Here is a 22,120-nt window from a genome sequence, read left to right as displayed (position 1 = left end):
GACAAAGCCCGATTTGCTGCAGAGCTTTGACCCAAGTTCATTTTAAGGAGAACGTATGGGCCTGGCATTCACATCCCTAGCAAACTGTTTTATTTGTTTATATTTTTAAAGAAAAAAAACGTCTTGATGACAGCAGTGCTGGACTGCTGTCTTTACAGATTCAGAAAAATGCTTATTTTTGAAAGGTCTTGTATGCTGTTGTAGTGTAGTTAATGATGTACTATTTAAATGTTTATTTTTAAGAATATGATTCATTTGATCGAACAATTCCACTGCACTGCACTGCACTTTTTTTTGCTTTGAATCAAACAGTGTAAATATAGATAAGTTTTATTTTGTAAATCATAATATTAGAACATTAATTCTTTCTACCTGGTCTGTTTGAATATATTGCATTAAATGTAATTTAAAACATGCATATTCACAAGAGGAACCAAAAGGTTCCAGTAGTCAGAAAAAAATAATAACAAAAGTGAAATATTTCCTTCCAGACTGTGTTGACCTGAGTAGATAAACTAAATTAGGTCAGTGCATTAAAGAAAAAAAATACAAATACAAACAACAAATTTCCCCAAGTTGAATGCTTAAGAAAATTAATAAGGTATTGATCCACATTACCACCAATGGTACAGGAAGAGCGCTCCTCTGCCAATAAGTTCTCTTGTGTTGACGTCATATAGTGTTTTTATTATGAATTTCTTAATGTTTTCTGACAGTTTTCAATAGCAATAAGTCATTATAATCCATGTCATCATTGTATCAATAATTACATGTAATATTTCAATAGCAACATAGTAATAATATAAGTTATTAATCAATGCAATGTTTATTCCTTCTTAACAACACACTAAAAAACGACAGGCTTTTTATTTACTGACATGTTTAGCACTGCACATTGATAGGCTACACAGAGAGACAGCAAGAGACACAGAGGAAGGAGCTGGAAGAGGAGGTCGGGTGTGAGAAGAAGCACACAGTTGTACATTCATTGAACCAAAACTATTGGATGGAGTGAATAAGGAGGAAAGAAAAGTTTTACCTTTAAATGTGAAAAAAAGTACCAGAGAGAGTGAATGATATGATGAGTGAAACATTAAAGTATCACAACGATGTGCCCTCCTTTTTCTGTGAGTCAGAGCTCTTAAATTACAACATTATCACACAAAAAATTAAAAGACACTCATCAAGCCAGGGATTATCATCCTTATCACTACAACTATTCTGATCATTATTATTATTATCATTATTATCATTATACTTATTCTCTGACGCAGTGAAGACGATGGTTTAAATGAGAACAAACAAATGGAAATCAAAATCTCCCTCCCAACTTGTATAGAAGACTGACTGTAATAACAATAACAACAACAATAATAATAATAATAATAATAATAATAATAATAATAATAATAATAATAATAATGATAGCAATAATTGTATATTAATCATCGTATTTACAGGAAATTCATTACAGTCAATACAATCAAAACTGCCCAAGCTGAGCTGACATTCTGGAAACAGCAGGGGTAGTACCGTTGGGTGTGCATACGTGTGTTTGATGAGTGTTTGTTGTATTTTCTTTCTTTTTTTTTTGCGTGTCACATCTCGCAAGTTACTGTGTGGACAGTGTGCGATGAGAGTTGTTTGGAGACATTCCAGCGGTCACTGTGAGGGGTTGCGGTGGGGTCAGAGGTCAGTCGTATTAACACTAGCGGCACAAGCTGAAGCTTTGCTAAGACTCCAAGCAGAAGCAGAGAACAAAGGGCCACTGACTGGGCTCCTGACACAACCAAGGCTTCAACTCTTCACCACTGGAGTTCAGCAAAGGCCCCAGCCTGTGTAATGGATGAGGTGCGTGGCTGAGCGATTCACCGGGCGCACAAGAAACACAGTATCTGCCCTGTGAACGCTGTACACACAGTATAACTTTGAGTAACGTCTTTGAGGTTCCATAAACTGAGTTTGAGGGTGGCCATAAGCTGTCTGACCTCACTGTTGTTCACTCCGCGGTGATCGGCGCTCAAGGAATGTACAGCGAACGGATGCGGCGGGGAAGAGAAAGAGCTTGTGCACAGACTTCTCAAGTCAGTCTAATCGGGGAGTGCAGAGAAGTGCCGGGGCTCGAGGCCTTCTTTGTGTTTTTGTTTTGTCTTGCTTTTTTGTTTTTTTTGTTTGTTTCTTCCTTTTTTTTATCTTGCCTACACATCTGTCCAAAGCCTGCGCGTTTCAGATAGTTTTCAGTTTAGTAAATATTTCACTCTGTGTTTGATAACAAAAAAAAGATAAAATACAATCTTTAAAAATGAACAAAATAAATAAATAAATCAAACCAAATCAAATACGACAACATTTGTCTCATTCAACCAGTATAACACTATACAGACACATTACCATCTTGTGATTTAAAACTGGTGCACCACATACAAGTATGGTGGAGTTTGTCCAGGCGTTTTAATTACATTTACTGTATACATTGTGCCATTGAACATTTAGGTGGAAAACAACTGCCCGTTGTTGGCTATAGGTCACATATGGCGTTGGGTGTTGACAGTATTACAGTGGCTGTGGCTGTAAGCATACATTCCTTATACTAGTTGTGTCAGTAGTCACTGATATTCAAAGTGTTGGAGTGTATGTGTGTGTCTGTGTGTGTCTGTGTGCGTGTGTGTGTGACTGAAGAACCGGTCTGTGGTTCTCTGAGACCCCGCATTGTGGCTCAGTAGCGACGGGCGTTGCTGTCCCTCCCCTCCTTCTTGATGATGATTCGCTGGTCATCGCTGGCGTCGTCTGGTGACTCCGCCACTTCCTCGTCCTCCTCGCCTTCCCCCTCCGTGTCGGCAGCGATGCCCATGCGAGACTCGTACGACTGCGTCAGAGGAGGGAGGTGAGAGTGAAGAGTCGAGCTCAAAAGACCTTGATGGCAGTCTGTTTTTTATTGTTGTTTGTAATTTCTGTGTATTGCATTTCTGTTATTGTACTGTTTGTGTTGTGTATTTTTGTTTTGTTTTGTTTTACCTCCATAGGGTTGACAATGATGGTGAGAGCAGAGTCGTCCCATTGGCCGCTGCCCTCCTTCGATCCGGTCCTGGTACCTTCACCACGTCGATGGATGGAGCGGATTCGGAACACGCCCAGGATCACCATGACCACCAGGAAACCCACACACACCATGATGATGACGGTGGCCGCTCCAGGAACCACTGAGAACAGCGAGCAGTTCAAAAGGAAAATCGATGTGAGTGGCGGTTTTCTTTATCTTGAATGCTGACACAGCAAATTATTACGTTATTACATACATAACAGATATGACACACGTCTTGTGTTGTGCAAATATAACTACCATTTGTCTACATGAACAGGAAAAAGTTGTTAGCATGATGTCACCAACATTTGAAGGACTCTCTCCATTCTATACTAATTATACCGATGCTACACTGGGCTGGTCCACTTTTAATTGTGGACTTTTATTTGGCTTTCTCTCTGCCTGCAGCCATCAGGCTGTATAACTGCACATAGTAAAAACACTTGTAGACCACAGCATTTCACTGCAGGTGCAATAAAACATATACATATATATATATCTTGCACATTATATACTGCTGAAAATGAACAAATATCCCCACTGTGGGATAAATAAACACATGTTTTTTCTTCTTCTTTCTTTGTCTTGTTTCATAAACAAGATTATTGAAAACTGAAATTCATTGTATAGGAATATGTAATGACTATAAAAGATCCACCTCCTTCCAACCTTCCATCAACATGGCTGCCCATCTCCCCTCTTACGTGGCCACAATATCATCTCTTACATGTGTGCTGGAGAGGTGAAGGAGAAGGAGAATCACCTGAGTTGCGGTGTGGGTTGGGCAGAGTGTGTCCACTCAGCTCTCCAGCATGGTGGGATGGATGGAGGAACTGCTGCTGGGAGGCCAGCAGGTGGGACGGGTGGTACATGCTGTCCAGGGAGTGGAGGAAGTTCACCTGCACAGCAGGAAATGTAAACTCAAGACTGCTGCTTTTTCTACTGGACGGACAACTGGTGAGTCCACTCTGTTCAGGAACTGGGTCGCATACGCTAAGTGTCTTTCACAAAGTCAAGCAGCACTTCATCTCAGGTGGAGCGGCGTGTTGTGAACGGGTCTCACCTCCAGAGTCAACTCGTTGCTGGTGTATCTGCCGTTCATCTCCGAGCAGGACAGGCGGAACCTCCTCTCGAAGCGGGCCGAACCTTTAGCCAGCCGGTAGCGGACCGAGCGCAGGACGTCCTCATACACAGAGATAGACTCGGCGCCTGTCAGGAACAGAGTCATATGTTGAAGTAAACACAGCAGACTTATAGGTCCTGATGTAGTCCTACGTGCACAACCTACTGTAGATGTTGCATAAAAAGGTTGTTCTTCCAGTTTTGATTGTATTCAATATAATTCTTCGGTTATCATAATGAGAGACTTTTCTGACTGGAAAAGTGGAAAATTCAAGCGCTGTAAAGAACAGATGGTGCTGCTCTACCTGCTGCCAGCTGCATGAGCAATAAATCATTTCAAATGTCGGTTCAGAGACGTTGGTTCCAGAGGAAGATGACAACCAAACCTGGATGTATAGATTAATCTCCGACATCTCTGTGTTGCTTTACAAGTGATAAATGTATTTAGGACACTGTGGCTTTATGATTTTAATGATGAAAATCATTTTTTTCTGTGTTGCGTTTTTTATATATTCTTATTTATCACAAATCAAATTTAGCGTTCCTCTTGAACGACGGTTCACTACCTGTGATGGCGATGTACGCAGTCGTGTTGATGATTTCCAGTCCCCTCTCTCTCACGACGTCCATGTCGACGAGAAGCTCCTCCTTCTCCGGGTTAAGCTCCTCCCCCAGCGGCTGGACCTCGCAGCCGTCCAAGGTGTGAGCAACGGCGTCGGACATCAGAGCTGAAAAGGTGTCAGAGACAAAACGGCTCGCGTCGTAAAAACTGGATCCAGGACAGAAACAAAACAAAAACAAAGTCGACGGTGGAAGGCATCTCGGGTCCAGAACAAATCCCTCAGGTGACAGACAAGAAAGAGTGGCGCGACAAACAAGGACCGCAGATTTTAATGAGTCCCCCGACGCGAGGCGCCGGCAGTGATTTAGCGTTTGACTCACCGCCTCCTTCCATCCCCTGTGCAGCCGTGTTCACAGCGTGGGACAGGGAACAGACGATGCGCAGCTCGGGGAATAGCGGGACGCCTCGGGGGCCCTCGAACTCAGGGGCGGGTCGTGCCAGGTGAGGCCCCACGCCGGACAGCGAGATCTGAGGGGCGTCGGGCTGGAGAACCACCAGGTATCCTTCCAGCTGTTTGAGGGACAGGCAGCTCTCCTCGTTGAAACATCTGGCGCGGAGCAGGGAGGAGACGTCAAGCAAGACGTTCAGCAGTTTCAGGGGTGGAAACAGCGTCATGCAGAAAGGTTGCGCACAGCAAATGGCGCTCGTTTCACTAACTTAACTTAACTAACTTTCTTGACTGTCTTCAAGCCGTTTAATTCTGTGTGTTGTGTGGCGTGAAAATAACATGAAAAAAATGCATGAAACGCAATGAAAAAGACATCACTCAGGGCAGGTGTTCAGACTTTTCCAGACTTTAAGCTGTTCAAGTGTCTGCCTTCAAGGTAAAAATATTAATTTCTCTAAACCGTTTAGCACTAATTATAACATATTTACATTAGGATCATTAACTATGTTCACCCGTTAGACCTCTGGGAGCAAGTTCACATTCAGCTGTTAACAGCTACTACAAAAGGTGTAATGTATATTTTTCTGAAATAAACAAAAAAACGGGCCTGGGACCTTTCTGAGTGGAGTTTTCATGTTCTCCCTGTGTTTGCCTGGGTTTTTTCCAGGTTTGCCTCGTTCCTCCCACAGTCCAAAAACATGCATGTGTGTGTGTGTTCGTCTCTACGTGGCCCTGCAATGAACTAGCGACCTTCACCCTGTTGGAGTCAAGACCACACCAATCGAGACCAAGACATTATTAAGACTAGAGAGACAAGACATTTGGGGTTTGAGACCAAGACAAGACCAAGACTTTATATTTAAAAGAAAAGTAACAACAAAACAGAAAAAAATGACCAGTATCTTTTTTTTATTTTAATTCAAGTTTGCTTCTAAATTGAGCAGCAACATCTCTTTTCAGCAAGCTATCTTTTAATATTTTTTTAAAAACATTTTGCTGTTTTGAATGATTTTCTAAAAAACAACTTTGCTTCAAAAAATTAAAAAATAATTAACTAGGAATAAGGGGCCGTGTCACTCTGGGTGTCACAAACAGAGTGTAAAACCACAGCAGATGGATTCTTTTCTGTGTTTGATCTGTGTTGATCAAAAATCCGAGTGAATGAGTCCGAGACGAGACTGAGACCCTTAAAAAGTGGTCTCAAGACCAAGAGCAATCTGAAGTCCTACAACACTACACCCTATGACAGCTGGGATAGGCTTCATCAGACCCTCACAACCCTGAGAGCAGGAAGAGGCAGTTATTGTAAATGGATGGATGGATAAAGTGTTGAAATAATTACAGAGAAATTGATGTTGGGTCCAACACATTCATTTGCATTTAAGTAAGTTGGCTGACAAGCCAAAAATGATCTCTAATAGAGTAACTACAATGATGCCGTGTGTGGTTGCCAGCTTCAGGGTTGCCAGGTTTTTGGTTATGAGCTGTAGAAAATGTACAGCTGTGTTTTGTTTTTTTTTGCCGCAGATACTGTCCGATGAGCAGTTCACCATAGTGGTGTCAGCTGCTGCCTGCCGAGTAGAACTGACAATAACACCGACTGGCTACAACATCACAACCCTGAAATTAACTCTTAAATTAGCGGCAGTGTAAACAGGCAACCATTTAGCGTGGCTCCGCGCCAGTGCGACGGTCCTCCGTTCATACAACAGACCATCTATAGTCGTCTCCTCTGTGGTTTGGCATCATACTTGAAGAGGATTAAGCCGAGTGTGCGCACGCGTGTGTGAGTTACATTTCCGCTATCAGAGTCAGCAGCTGCTTCTGTCGGGCCGCTCCAGAAGGGCCTGCTGTTTGGCCATCTGGGTAACTCCTGGCCTCAAATCAGTCTAATCTTCACACACGCAATAAAACTCACTGGAAGGGAGGGCGGGGAAAAAAAGAAAGAAAATCTGCTTCTTTTGAGCTTCACCGAGGAGAAAAAAAAAAACTGCCCATGACCTTGCGTCATTGGGACCTAGCAAACATCTAGTGGGGGGGGGCGGGGGGGGGGGGGTCACAGAGCTGATGACTTCTGGCCTGCTGATGATTCTAATCTTGAAAACGCCACAAATGAAAGAAAATCTGCACAGCGGGAGAGTTTATTGAGACGCGGTTGTCAGCGGGCGGCTTGTTTAAGTATTAAAACAATATAGTGCAGCCGTATATGGCCTCGGCTGCACCTCTCAGGGCTAGTTAATATTTCATCGGCTGGAAGTGACTGCTAAAGCCAGGCGGCCTGTTTGCAGTTGTTCTGCACGTTTGGGCGCTGACACAGAAACAGAGTGTTGTGCTCTATTTTGTATTTGCGCCCACGTGACTCGGAGTGATGCAAACTGAAGCGGGCGCGGGGACTGGCCGAGGGCTCAGCGGCAGTCGGTTCAGCCGACCGCAGACAGACAGCGCGGGCGGAAAAAAAAAATTCCTGAGTAACTTTATTTGACTTCAGGTAGAAATGAACTGAGCAAGCAGCCCGACGGCGGAGAGAAACTATATTTAACAGAAAAGAAAACATCTTTTGAAAAATCCAGCTGCAACCTTGGGCCCTGGAAGATTTTGATTTTGGCACCTGCACTTTTCTCTGTCAAGGCAGAAGGTGCACAGGCAGATGAAAGATCGGACAGATAAGATATACCCTTCTATCTATCTTCTGCTTGAAGATTTCCTCCACACAATCATCTCTTTCATGCCACAGCAGCTCTTATCAGCGGCGAGCCAAGGTCCATGTTTGACGAGCACACTGTCTGCTCTCTGAGTTCTGAGCTGGAAGCTGCTCAGAGAAAGACGGCGGCCGCACTGCAGACCCGCCGGCTGCCAGGAGTTTCTACAATACACATATATAATTTATATGCTCCACGCAATATTCTCCTCTGGAAAATTAAATCTACCTTTGGGGCTGTGGATCTGGATCTCAGCCTCTGATAAAACAGGGTTTGTTTTTGTTTTTAATATAAAAGAAAAGACGCCTTGTGCTGTCTGTCTGTAAGCACGCACGTGTGTGTGTGTGTGTGTGTGTGTGTGTGTGTGTGTGTGTGTGTGTGTGTGTGTGTGTGCGTGCGTGTTTGTACCTGAGTGAGGTGGTGAGTTTGAGGGGCCTGACCCCGGGAGTGGCGAAGCGGAGAGAGTTCCTGTAGGTGACCTGCTGGACGGCGCGGTTGAAGCTCTCGATGTCGTCTCCCTCCAGCACCAGAACCGACTGACTGGGGTTGACGTGAACCTGCAGCGCCACAATAAAAGGCCTTGACATTGATTTCTAAACAGCACAGACAAGGAAAGCTCAAGGTCCGTGACAAAATATCACTCGCTCCTGTATGAATATAGACAATATATGCATCGCAGAATAAAAAAGAACAAATGACGTTATCATTCATAAATACTATAGTAATGAATATTAATGAAGTAATGAAGTGTTTAAAATGCCGTTGGCTCAACCACATCAGACCACCACTAGAGGAGGTCAGAAACACATTTAACCGCAAAAGTAACGTTCTTATTTTACACCAACAAGAAACATTATTGGAAAAATATATAAATGAAATTCATTAGCTTATGTTTATAACACTCATTTTTGACAGACCAACATACCAGAGGTTCATTTTGCCAATGAGGATGATGTGCTTTTTTTAATGCTGTATTCTGTAAGAACAGGTCGCTGAGAAGGCAGATCTGCAGCAGCGTGAATTTCAACATTTTAATTTGTAGAAAACTGCACAGAAGGCAGATCAACAATATTGCCATGCAAACCTCTTTATATATATATTTTTTTTTAATGCTTCATAAATTTGCCTTTCAATGTCAGAAAAAAGTAAGATTTTAAGTATATTATTTAGAAATCTTAATTAATAGTCCACAACAGTGAATTACTTGTCGGTGCAGACCAGATCTTTCATCTGCAAACACACTGCGCTCTTATTCACAGAACTATTTCAAACAGCAGGGCCACAGTAGTGAAATGCACAGTCCTTCCAGAATGCAAGAGGGGCCTCTCTGAGCACGCTCTGTCTGCACAGGGCTCACACACAGGCACACTCGGAGGGAGGCGTTACCTTCATGCCAGAGCCCAGAGTCTCCAGGTCTCCAAAGTCCAGGCCCTCCCTGCAGGCGTACAGACACTCCACCACACTGTGGGGCTCCACGCTGCCAGGACGCACCGTCACGCCGGACAGCAGGCCATGGTAGCCGCCCACGTACTTCGCTGTAGACCAGAGACAGTTGCGGCATCAGCTCCAACGTTACCGTACACGCTTAATGTGCAAGCATAAAAGCCAGAGTGCAGCGTGAAGACAGAGAGGTCACCTGAGTCTTTCCTCTCCGGGATGCTGTTGTTCAGTATCTCCTTCTGCTTCTCCTCAGGCTCTGCGGGGTGAAAGAGGCAAAGAGGGGGGTGAGCAGCAGACGAGGCGAAAACAATGGATTTTTAAATAGATGCCGCAGTGTAGCGAGGTGTGAAAAACCAGACGAAGACCGAGGGAGAAGAAATTGACAGGAGGGAGGAGGAGAAAAAAAGCACAAGAGCGAGCGAGGAGGCGCGAGAGGAAAACTGATGATGCTATTCAAAAATGCACAGTCCCCTCATTATCCAGCAGCAGCTGTTGCCAAGCAGGCAGCCAGAGTGACTTTCGCTGTTGAGTGCGAGACTGGGTGCGTGCGTGCGTGTGTGGTTCAGTCTGTGTGTATTTCACTTCTAATTGGCAGCCAGAGTTTCCCAGTTTAACCAGCAGTCGGGGGTGAGGGGAAGTGGCTGATAGCTGTCTGGCCCTCATGTTGTCCTGCCGCTCTGAATAATTGATCAGTCAGTTATATTATTATCCTTCAAAGTGGAGAAAGTGCATCAAGCTAATGACTGGCGACTGGAAGAGGGGCGGAACTGGGAGACACGTCTGGCCTGATTGACTGGAGGAGCCTCGCCGTGCGCGAAGAAACTGCTGACGCCTGCGTCAGAAGTGTCAGCCCGCCATATTTGCATAACGCACCGGCGCCGCTCATCGCATTTTAAAAAACAACCCTCACCGACACGACCCCGCAACAAAAGGAATACAAAGCAGCCTCCTCCGCCCTGCCGCTCGCTCGTTTGCGTCAACAACAAAAAAAAAGAATCCAAGAGCAGCGCCGAGAGACGAGAGAAGACGTGAATTCACCCCAGCAGGCGCCGATGAACATCCGCTGGCGAGGGGCGGGGTTGGGGATGGCGCCGTTGTCATGGATGAGGGCGGGGTCAAAGGTCACGCCGTCCACGTACAGGGTCACCGAGGGGAACTGGACGCTGAGTGAGAGGTGATGCCACTCGCTGTCGCACACCTGCAAGAAAGCGCAGGCAACACACAGTGTTAACAAAATGAACCCGAACTTGGGATGCAAATGATCGATTAATTCATTAATCATTAGTTGATTGACCTTATCGATCAATTAACAATTGATTGATAGGCGCCGATTTTTCCTGAGAAGCTACATTTCACAATGAAAAATGTGTAAGGAACACATTATTTAACCCTTCAATAATGTTGAGGGTCCAATGTGACCAATATTTACATTAGAGAACAGGAAAAACCGCCCAAACATTTACCCTCTGACTTTAGGTTGACTTGTATTGGTCACATTTCAACTTTCAACTTCTAGGTATACAGGTATACACCACGCCATTTAACCAAGGGAAAAAATGTTCAATTAATTGCGTTCAATTAATCGAGTAAATTCTTAGTCGACAATTAATCAATAATCGATTAATTGGTAACATCCCTGACCTAAACACAAGGACAACAAAATATATATTTAAAAAATTGAGAAAAGATTTTAAATTGTGAAATATTGTATGCTTGAAATACAATAGTTCATATTTCATATTTCTTATTTCTGAATCTTTATTGAATCGTTATTTCTTTATCTTTATTTTGCCTCGTGCTCAGTTTGGTTTAGTTAGCAGGACAGTCCGCAGTGACATTGAATATCTCCACGAAATATAAAAAAGAAAGGCTGCAACAGCGTAGAGCTAATTTCCATCTGTAGCCCTAACACACAGTGTGCATTATTGTGCGTTTTTTTTGTGCATCTTTATTTGCCATTCGGAATCCATCTGAAGACTTGACAGAGAGAGACAAGTGAAGTGTAAATGGAGAGGAAAGGTGGTGGTGGTGGTGGTGGTGGGGTAGCGCAGTAAGACACGGTGGGTCAGACAGACGGATTTGACAAATCTCTGTATCGGCTGAGTATCTTTTAATCCCTGCTGCTTCAATCTGTCTGGGGCCACTTGTTTCAGTCAAAACACCCCCCCACCACACACACACACACTCACATCCCGTTCCCCTTATCCCCGCATTATATCACCCACCCACCTCCTCCACCCCCCCACAAGGACGCAGGTCTGAGTTGCATCACTTTTCTGGCAGATTTCTCCGTTTTAGAGAGACGATGAAACCTGCTGCGTGCTAACGTTTGCTTACAGAACATTCTGTTCAATCCACTTGCCCCCTTTCATCCTCTGTATGAGTGCAGACGAAATCGCGATATCGTGCGAGCTTCATCCCCCCGTACCTGCTCCAGTTTCCACAGGAACTTGACGGGCCTCGCCGCTGAGACGTCGGGCCAGTAGAAGAGGGAGAGGCGGCAGCCGTGGACGGACAGCGAGTAGTGGGAGAAGGAGTCGTCTGTGGAGGAGAAACAGCAGGGCAGAGGGTCAGAAAAACCAGTCGGCGCGGTCAGAGCTTCTCCATGTCATCGGGTAATTAACCACAGCGGGTTCAGTCTGGATTCCTCTTTGCTTTTCTCGCTTAACACGGCGCTACAAACCTACAAAGTCGATGCATTAAAAAAAAAAAAAAAAACTGTCTGGCACAGTTTCAGTGTTTTTTTTTTTTCTGCCTTCCACTTGACTGCTCAAATGGAACAGATGGGCCAAAAGAGTGTCTCTCAAGAGCACCTTGGATCCAGTTGTTGAGGCGATAAACAACTTTATTTTCCCCACCGCAGAGCTGGGCTTTAAATGAAACCTGAATAACTGATGTTAAAAAAAAAAAAAAAAACACAGCAAAGCTGCTTCAAAGTTCAAATGCTTTTGGGGTATAACTGCGAAATATTGAATTGAATTGAATTGAATCGAATTGATATACGACACAAGAAGCAAGCAAGGTCGTGGGTTTGATTCCTGGCCTGGGACCTTTCTGTGTGGAGATTGCATGTTCTCCCTGTGTCTGCGTGGATTCTCTCCGGGTTCTCCGGCTTCCTCCCACACTCCAAACACATGCATGTCAGGTCAATTGGAAACTCTAGATTGTCCGCAGGCATGTATGTGACTGTGAATGGTTGTTTGTCTCTCTATGTGGCCCTGCGATGAACTGGAGGCTTGTCCAGGGTGTCACCCTGCCTTCGCCCTATGACAGCTGGGATAGGCTCCAGCAGACCCCCACAACCCTGAGCTCTGGAATGGTAGTGGGTATAGAATATGAACTGAATGAAATTGAAATATAGCGCACCATTTTTGACGGTGCTGCACACGATGGTCTCCTCCTCCTTGCGACTGCCTCGGGTTTGAGCGGTGGCCGGCTGGATGTTGGCTCCGCCCCTGCGCATCCACAGCTGCAGGGTGAAGTGGTCGCCCGACAGCGCCGACACCACAGAGTCGGGCACCATGGCCACGTGGTTGGAACCATTGAAGGAGAAGACCAGAGAAGAATCGGAGGAGGGCAGCGTGGGCAGGGCGGAGGTCCAGTTGGCTGCAGGCGACGGAGGTGGGAGGAGGTCCACTTCACCTCGGACGGCGCCTGGCGAGGAACCATCAAAGGCGGGTCACGTTAAAAAAAGGATCCCACACTGGGTCCACACACTCCGAGACGAGAGCTCACCGCACAGCCGTCGCACGGATCGGTCGGAGTAGCTGTCTCGGTCGCAGCCTTTCCCAATGTGGCCCGTCTGCAGCTCTACGGTGGCCTGGATGTTCCACACCGTCTCCTCGCAGGTCTCCAGGTGCAGGCTGGGAAACAGGGGGATGCTCCCCGACCCGGGGGTGTATTCCACACGCTTGGTCCATCCTGAAGCAAAGATATTGTGACATACCAGATTTTGTTTTTTCGAAAAAGCTGCAATATAGCTGGACTTTATGTCTGGATTATACAGATGAGTGGCATTAATCCTTTATAAGGCACTCGTTAAAATGCGGAAAAATGTGGGGGGGAAAACGGTTCTAGAGTGTTATCAGGAATAGAAAATGAATATTTTTGCCTTATCACTCTTCAATAAAGTAAAAGGAAAAAAAATCAAAGTTACATAATACAATTCCTCATCCATCTAGAATAAAAAAAATATTTTCTAACAAGTGCATATGTAAGATTAATTGTCAAGAAGAACATATATATGAAGGTTTTCATTCTGCACAAATTCATCCCCACACAAGTTTTAATGAAAGAGCAGAAAACTAAGTGACCCAGACAGCAGCCTCGACCCCAGAGCGCTAATGGGGCCAGACACAGAAAACGGTGTTTACCCATCCAGCCGGGTTTGCAGGACGGCTTGACCGTGACGACGACTTGGGCATCCGCCTGAGCGCGGTTCTTCCCGCAGTCGAAGGCGGTCACCCAGAAGGTGTGAACGCGCTGACGCTTGGAATCCAACGGCTCGGTGTTCTTAATGTTACCTAGGAAACAGAGAGAGACAAAGGAGTGATGAAACGCCGAAGAGGGACAGAAACCAAAATAGAAAGTGTTAGTCATCGACGACGACAGGCCCGTCGTATTAGCAGCCACGGGACGAACAGACCTTCACCGATGAGGCGTTTTTATTCATTGGACCTTTGCATTAATGAGGCCGACGCACAAAAAAAAGAGAAAGGAAAAAAAGTATGTGGCGCAAGATGAACGCTGAGGGTTTTTTCTCTTTTTTTTTCCCACAAAGAGATAAAGGTAACAGTGAGTCAGCACTCGTCGAGCAATTTGTCAAACAATAGGTACAACAGGGATGAGCCGGGACACGGCAAGTAGCGGCTGATAGAAAAGACTCAATACAAATTAAAAAAAAAAAAAAAAAAGACGCCTTCACTTCCAAGAAAGCAGTTGCCCCCTCAGCGCTCAGAGCATTTCGTAACGAGCGTTTGGCGTCTGAAGGCAGTTTTTGAACAAAGCGACCTCAGCGGCAGTCTGACAATCAGCAGCGGGAAGAAAAGAACATCTGACGCATCTGCAGAGTCACATGACAGCCAAGGTCCTGCTCAGCCTCACCTCCGGGTCGCGCTACCGTCACTCTACCGCCAGTCAATCCATGTGTACGAAAAAAAACAAGCAAAAAAAACAAAAACCCCTGCTGATGCTAAACTCTTATGTAATCTCACTTGTAACTATTATTATTTTATTTTTTTTAATAATTTCTTTGTTTGTTTCCCATTTATTTATTTTACACTTTATTATTATTCACTATGTAGTGTTTTCCCCTGTTGATATGTTTATTTTTGAAAATAAAAATAAAAAAATAAATATCCACACACAAGTTCAGATTTTCTTCGTACATCAGTTTGGTTTGCATTTGAATAACGTTCATACAATCTTGCCCGTACACTTCTGTGTAACAGAAAATGAATACTGGCATAGTGAAGTGATGTATGTGAGATCCTTTGACTCAATAAAAACATCTGAAACACAAAAAAACCCCTGCAATTTAGTGTCTTCACAAAACGGACTCGGCTCTGCCGACGACCTGCAGCTGCTGATTTCACTGAGGGAAGGAACATTTCAGCATCTTCTCCCTCGACTCGCTGGAGGAATTTAAAGGCAAACTGCTCCACAAGTCAGTGCGAAGCGACGCAGACATCAATACTTCAGAGACGTGCGCGAGTGTGTGTGTGTGGGTGTGTGTGTGTCTTATGTATTGAGGACATCCGCAGTTTGGAGGTGAATATTGAGCTCCATATTGGATTTTTTTTTTCCTCGCCGCCTCGCGCAGCAGATAGCGCCGATAGCATGAAAAGGGGAAATAATACCGCGACTGCGGCGGAGATATAGTATTTCTGTGGCAGAGGAAGACACATATTAATAGGGCCTTGTGATGATTTACTGCCAGCAGATAAAGACCTATCTTACCGTCATTGTCAATGGCGAAGGGCACGTTGGGAGTGATGATGTCGTAGAAGCAGATCTGGCTGTACTGCGGCGAGCAGTCGGCATCCAGAGCCTCCACGCGCACGATGCGGTCGAAGAGGCGTCCCTCCGGCACCGAGGCCTCGTAGCGACGCTCGACAAACACCGGGGAGAACTCGTTGACGTCATTCACACGCACGTGCACGGTGGCCCTGAGAGAGGGAGGAGATGGGAGAGAGGGGGAGGAGGTGGGAGGCAAAGCAACAAAGCAGGGACAGATTGATTATCTAACAGAGCAGGAAGCAGAATCTCTGCAAAGCAAAGGCTTTAATTATAGTACAATATATTAATATATATGATATATTATGCATTATATAGACATGTGATGCGCTTGTGAGGGCCCACTGACTTGTGGGATTTCTTGCTGTTGACGCCGTCGGGCCCCTCCCCGCAGTCGTAGGCCTGGATGGTGAAGCTGTGCTCCCGCTGGCTCTCGCAGTCCAGCGGCTCCTTGGAGCGAACCAGACCCTCCCCGGTGGAGCGGTCCAGCACCACCGCCTCAAACTGGACCGAGCCAGAGCCCGAGGGACCATTGTGGACCCGGAAGCCACAGATTTCGCCTGCGAGAGGGGAGAGATGTAGACAAGTCCACCCTTTGAAATCTTCCAACAACAAAAAAGTTATTTCTTGTTTTTAAAAATAATTCGATAAAATAAATACATTAAAAATACTGAGCAAACAATGATTTCTCTCTATATATCTATATCTATATCTATCTATATATATACACATGCATATATATGTATATATAGTTATATATATATAAATATACATATATAGAGAAACATGTTATGAAAGAGAGAGAGCATAAATAAACAATAAGAATTTATAATTATGCAGCTACACAGTATCTAGTCTTTTTTCTGAGCAATGCCTCTCATTAAAACTGAATATATTATTACATGGTATTATTACAGGACTCTGGCTCCAGTGTGAAATTATGAATTTGTGTCCCGTCAAGTCTGCTGCATGACTGTGCAGTCTGGCGTTGAAACTGCAGAGGATTGTGTTTTTCCTCTGAGTGCCCCCAAAACTTGGGACCAGACCTTCTGTTGAGAATGAAACTGGCTGCCTCAGTTAATTCTCTAAATCTCTCTTCTAACATTCTCTCGTTTATTTGTGTAAAAATTGTAAAAGTTTTATTAGAAAAGTGTGTAACAAGTGAAGTCGCAACGAGAAACAGAAAGTTGGTCACTGAACTGCAGCCTCTTGTCCAGAAGAAAATGCCCACTAACTTCAATAATTATGAAAGGTTTTATTCATGCCTCAAACTACTGTTCAGGTGATTCAAACCAACCTTTCTCCAGAAAGAAGACGGATGGCGGTAATCCCATCAAGTGGAAGGCATACTATTTAAAAGGCCACCTTTATAATAGAATTAATTGCATCTGAGACTCAAAATGAAAGCCTTGGTTGTCGAGCGATATCAAGGCCGGTATTAAACCTATTAAACGTCTCCCTCTGCTAATTTCATACTCACTCTGCCGTCAGGCAGTTTTCAGGGCCCGACTGCTGCCGCTGCTGCAGCAGAAGCTCTGCCATCAGATCTATTATGATACGACTGAACGCAGTTAGTCGCAGGAGCGCACGGGCGATAACCTGACTTCATCAGGGCCGCAGCGACAGAGCACTGCAGGCTGCTCCCCGAGATGAAGGGTTGAGTTACGCCACGGCGATGGTCTAAAAATAGTGGACTCTGAATAAATACATTGCTTTTAATATTTAGAGTGTCCACCGGGATGTACGAGTGGAAACCGCGGCTCCGCTCCTTCCTGCTTCCTGCCCCGGCCAGAGCCAGAGGCCTGCTGGGATCTTCTCTGGACGGGCACTTGATCTGACCTATTTCTCTACTGCTTCTGTGCATGTTCGAGGAAATTTCTGCACTATAGTCGTCACATTTTTCACACACGTGTACGTTCCCATTTTTTCCTCTCCCTGAGAGTTTGCGGCCGCTTTGTGGTTCGTTACCGGCGTAGTGCAGCGGGGCGTCTTTGTCCAGGGCGAAGAGAGGAGGGTTGAGCAGCACAGTGTTGTCGTTCTCCATGACGATCCCCTGGTACTCTGTCTCGATCCATGGTTTGTGCTTATTGGCTGAACAGCGCAGGAAGGTGTGTGTGGAGGGGGTAGAGGGGGGAGAAGAGAGAAGAGACCACAGAAGCTTTGGGTCAATCGGAGCAATTAGGAGGAACAAACGTGCCTATTTTTCAACGCTACGTTACGGCCTAGGCCACAGTGAGAGTGAGAGTGAGAGTGAGCATGTGTCCACGTGTGTGCATGTGTATGTGCAGAGTTAAATCACATTGGCAGCCTCCCCTCTTCCACACAGACCTCATTTCCAGCGTCACTTTGCGCACCTCTGTTGCTGGCAGTGTAATTAAAGCCCGTCTGATTCCACCTTATCACACACAGAGAGCAATATTGCTCATATCAATCAGCCGCGCTGACCTGCCGCGGGCAGGCGGGCGGGCGGGCGGCCGGGCGAGCGTCGCACAACTGTGTGCCAGGAAAAAAAAACCCCAGCAGTGTCAGAATCAAATGCCCGGGGTTTACTGTGAATTTAACCTTTAATTGTGAATTAATTATTCATCGCCGCGCTGAACGTTCTGTGCCGAATGATCAAAGCTCAACTTAATGAGCCAGAAGGATGACGATTTTACACTCCAGCAAAAGAGCGAAAACAAAAGCCCCAGTGCCTTCCCCCTCTGCTGCCCTTAATCCAAAGTGGTGAAACTGCCGGGGTTCAAAATCAAGACAGAAGCGCCAGACTTGCGTTTCGGCTTTGTCTGCGCGCTGAATTCTCCAGAAAAAAAAATCTGTCTGGAACTAATTGTGAGAGCGGCTCGATTATGAGAGGAGAGTGAAAATGCTGCTGGTTCTGAAGGCGATCACACTCGACTCCCCGTCTTCAAAGACGGGGCTCGGTATCAGTCGAAATGACAGAACTAGCGCTCCAACACGCAACGCACCGTGTCACCAGCCAAAAATATTCAAATAGGCAAGTTTAGTAGCGTTTGTGGAGAATTTGCTGAGGCATTTCAATTTGAGCTCGCTTAACAAGCACGTAATTAAAGAAAAATATGCGTGACCCAGTATCTGTGCAAGGGTTTAAAATGTCAGAGGTGGCTCATTAAAGAACGAGGAAGATTCTCTTCATCTTGTACTTAAGGGCGCTCTCTGCTAACTAGCTTAATTGGATTTACTAGCTATGAAGAGGAATTAACCAGTGCAGGTTAATAAGTGTCAGTCTCCAGAATGGGAAACATGTTTCCACATTAGGGGGAAACGTCATTACAATATCGACACTGAGTGTAGTTTTATTTGGCTGCGTGCGATTGAGAGAGAACGCTGTCAACTTGGCGACGTCATTATGTCCATATTTTAATATTAATAGCAGGTTATGTGAGAAAAGTGGCAAAATATTACAATATCGGGGCATTCGGGAATACAAATCAGCACACCATAAACTATAAGACATGTCTAACTAGTAGATATGAATGCTTTTATCAAAACATGATGTTGTGTTAAAGGGATGTGTACTTGGTTGGTTCGTTTTTTGCATTATTCAGCTGCCAAGAGACAGAAATCTGAAGGTATTTGCCAAGGAAACGCAGATTCAAGGTTTCTGCTAAAGTTTGTGTTTTCAAATGTTGAATTAAATGCAAAAACATTCCAAGACATTAGGAAATATGTGCATGTAGCGAGCACATTTGACAGACATTCTTCTATAGTAATATTACCTAATATTTGTATTAAAATATGAGAAAAAATTAAACATAATTAGAGTGATCTTCAAATTTCCAGCCAAACGCCAGACAGAAAACGTCCTCGGTCGACTCTCTCAACGGCCAGCCTGACTCTGCGTCCTCTCTTTCCTCTGTCCTCTGCCGTGTCTCATTTTTGGTCATTAACCGCCCCCATCCCACCCCTCCACCCCTCCACCCCCCCCTCCGTCCACTGATCTCCTCCCTCTCTCCATCCCTCTCTCCCTCCCTCCCTCTCCCATATAGCATTAATCTGAGCATCAGGCTTGTGGATTACATCCGGGATTACAGATTGAAAGGCATCCCATTCCATCCCTCTCTCTCTCTCTGTCTCTGCTGGCACTCCTCTCCCTGTCACTCTATCACTCCTCACCGGCTCACCCGCCCGTCCTCACCGTCTCCCTTTCACACCCACTTATTTATAATACACAAACACTTTTTTTCCCTCTCCTCTCCTCTCCTCGTGTCACTTGATCTCCGCGGCCTGATCACCTCCTCCTCTCCTCCTCTCATCCTCTCCTCCTCATCGGCCTGCGTCTTTCTCGGCTGTCACAGCTCCTTCTCCTCTCCTCCGTCTGCCTCCTCGCCCCCCTCCCCAACCACCCCTCCTCCTCCTCCTCCCTTCGTCCTCTTCCTCGTCTCTCCCCTGCGTCGCTCTCCTTTTGCCTCCTTCCTCTGACATCCTGCCTGCACGCTGCCGCCTCTTTTCATTCGCCTTCTCGCAGCACGGTTATCACTGAAACAATGATGTTGAATCACAGTTATCCGGGATGACAAATCTGCTACGGATGAGGGAGGAGGGTGAAGCCGATGCATCATCCACTCAGGAGAGTCACACACGAGCATGAAACACAAAAATGCGGGGAACCACAAAAATACACGTGAGGAAGACGAAGATGCGGGGCCGATATGAAAGATACCAGGGTTATGAGTGATGGTGCAAAGATGATGGTGAGCCGGTCGGGGGCCCCCATCCCACCTTGACAGGTCCGTGCGTTCCCATGGCAATCTAAACACACCTCGGCACTTCACAATTAAAGGTGAAAAAGGAGGGACTGACCTTTGTTGCCACTGGCAACCGAAGTCAAGCAAAGGAGGAAGAAGGAGAGAAAATGCATTCTGTCCATCTGAGGGAGGAGAGGAGAGGTAGAGAGGAGGGGGGGGGGGTACAAGGTGGGGCGAGGGACATTCAGTTACATGCATCAACAACTGACCAGCGCTGGAAGATATAACAGGTACAGGACTGGAAGAGAGACACAAGCACAGCGGGTATATCAGACGGTGCACAGGCCGAATAATAACAGAAAAAGAGCCTCTGTGTCACATGACATGTAATAGGAGACCCCCCCCCCCCCCCCCTGCAAGGTGAACTTTGGCTTTGGAGTCGCCAACGGAATCATCTTTTAATAAATCAATCATCCATTATTGATTTGCCTTTTTTTTTTTTTTTTTTTTTTGTTTGGACGTCCAGCCCTGATAGCGGAGTGACACGCTCGCAGCTCTGCGGAGTCTCGCACTAAATGGGGGCACGCTTCGCACCTGTGCGCCTTTTCTTTTTCTTTTTTTTTTTTTTTCCTTTTGCGTGTCACTGTAACAGCTTTTAACGTGACCGTACGGGTGTTTCCCCTGTGTTTTAATTATGGTTTGTTATTAAGCGTGGAAAAGAGAGGGGGGAAAAACGCCACCGCTGCGACCGCAAGTGGAAAATTAGCCTCTGGGGAGGATTTTCACCTTTCATTAGCAGCAGCTTCTACGCTCTTCTCCTCTTTCCTGTCCTTTTTTTTTATGCTGCAGTCCTTTTAATCTGACGCGTACTACAGCAAAAACAGAGAGGAAACGCAAAATAAAATAAATAAATAAACCAACAAATACAAGGAGCGTTGGGGCTCTATTTGTGCACAGGTTGGTCGGGGAGGACGAGCATCGTGCTATGCGACAATAATCAGTCATTTCTGCCCGTCTGTCCGGTTATTGACACACATCCAGCAGCAGCAGCAGCAGCAGCAGTAGTAGCAGCAGCAGCAGCCTGATGGGCTCCGCGGCCGCCTTACTATGGCCATGTTGGAGAAGCTCATCCCGGATTCAAGGGGAGAGAACATGTCGCAGGAAGATGGGTAAGGTTAGCCGTTCCCTCCTCCTCCATTTCCTATATCTCTCTCTATATATATATATGTATATATATATATATATATATATATCTCCGTCTTCTTAAGAACGCGTGTCGATTTGGCTACATTACCGTGTGGCTGATGATGCTCCCGGTCGGTACCCAGGCTTCTCACGCTCGCAGCATCCGCCTCTCACGCCCTCTCTCGCTCTCGCTCTCTCTCTCTCTCTCTCTCTCTCTCTCTCTCTCTCTCTCTCTCTCGCGCGCGCGCGCTCTCTCTCTCCCCTCTGCGGCTCGGCTCGGCGATCCTCGCACAGGGAGAAGGGGGGGAAAATGACAAATAAAAATAAAAGACTACAATACTATATATATATATATTCAGCGCGCGCCAGGAGGTGGTTTCCACGCGGTCAGCCCCGGGCCTCTGCCGTTAGGTATCCGCAGCCTTGGGACGGGAGGCGGCGGAGACGGACGGATGTCCTTGTTTCTCGGGCACCACGGAGGGACGGAGGGATGGATGGATGGAGGGAAGCAATGCGAGAGAGAGCGGAGCGGTGGTGGGAACGTTACGCGTGCGTCCCCTCCCTCTCGACGTTTCTTCAACCCGCCCACACTGCGTCCTTCTCCCCGTCACCTCTCCTCCCTCCTCCCTCCCCTCTCCTCGCGCCAGCTCTGTGCCAGACTGCTGCTCTGGCTACTCCCCCCCCCACAACACCACCTCCACCCGCCGCTTTATGAACTAATTTATTTATTTTTCGCAGCACGCCGAGAATGACTCAGACCTAAACAGCGGTGTGTTTTTTTTCTTCTTCTTTATTATTATTATTCCAGGTGGCCCCTCAAGTTGATTGGTGACACACTTCAAAACCACGTACATCTCAGCG

The 22,120-nt window shown here is 45.9% G+C and overlaps 1 protein-coding gene across 1 annotated transcript; it reads right to left on the bottom strand.

The window, feature by feature from the left end:
- Positions 1-803: 803 nt before the first annotated feature.
- clstn3 (calsyntenin 3) lies at positions 804-21,821 on the bottom strand. Its single transcript, XM_076041021.1, has 19 exons — positions 21,369-21,821; positions 20,190-20,256; positions 17,337-17,459; positions 15,718-15,928; positions 15,312-15,520; positions 13,727-13,876; positions 13,089-13,274; positions 12,720-13,007; positions 11,782-11,894; positions 10,392-10,551; positions 9,550-9,609; positions 9,300-9,448; positions 8,322-8,470; positions 5,147-5,373; positions 4,771-4,932; positions 4,146-4,291; positions 3,846-3,981; positions 3,016-3,200; positions 804-2,866 (listed from the first exon to the last, which is right to left on the bottom strand). The coding sequence occupies exons 2-19, from the start codon at positions 20,254-20,256 to the stop codon at positions 2,717-2,719; spliced, it is 2,871 nt and encodes a 956-aa protein (XP_075897136.1). The 5' UTR covers positions 21,369-21,821; the 3' UTR covers positions 804-2,716.
- Between the last annotated feature and the right edge of the window lie 299 nt (positions 21,822-22,120).

This window comes from Nelusetta ayraudi, unplaced genomic scaffold (genome assembly GCF_046127955.1).
Source record: "Nelusetta ayraudi isolate G7.1 ecotype Tasmania unplaced genomic scaffold, CSIRO-AGI_Nayr_v1 ptg000063l, whole genome shotgun sequence".
NCBI classification, from domain to species: domain Eukaryota; kingdom Metazoa; phylum Chordata; class Actinopteri; order Tetraodontiformes; family Monacanthidae; genus Nelusetta; species Nelusetta ayraudi.
Note: the sequence above shows the minus strand (reverse complement) of the source record. Positions and strands in the feature narration are given on the sequence as shown.

Coding starts and splice junctions, on each gene's coding strand:
- clstn3 (XM_076041021.1), bottom strand. CDS start 20,256: ATGGACAGAATGCATTTTCTCTCCTTCTTCCTCCTTTGCTTGACTTCG. Junction 11,895..12,719: donor GTGCAGCACCGTCAAAAATG/GTGCGCTATATT, acceptor TCTCCTCCACAG/ACGACTCCTTCTCCCACTAC. Junction 8,471..9,299: donor CTCTGGGCTCTGGCATGAAG/GTAACGCCTCCC, acceptor GTGGCGCTGCAG/GTTCACGTCAACCCCAGTCA.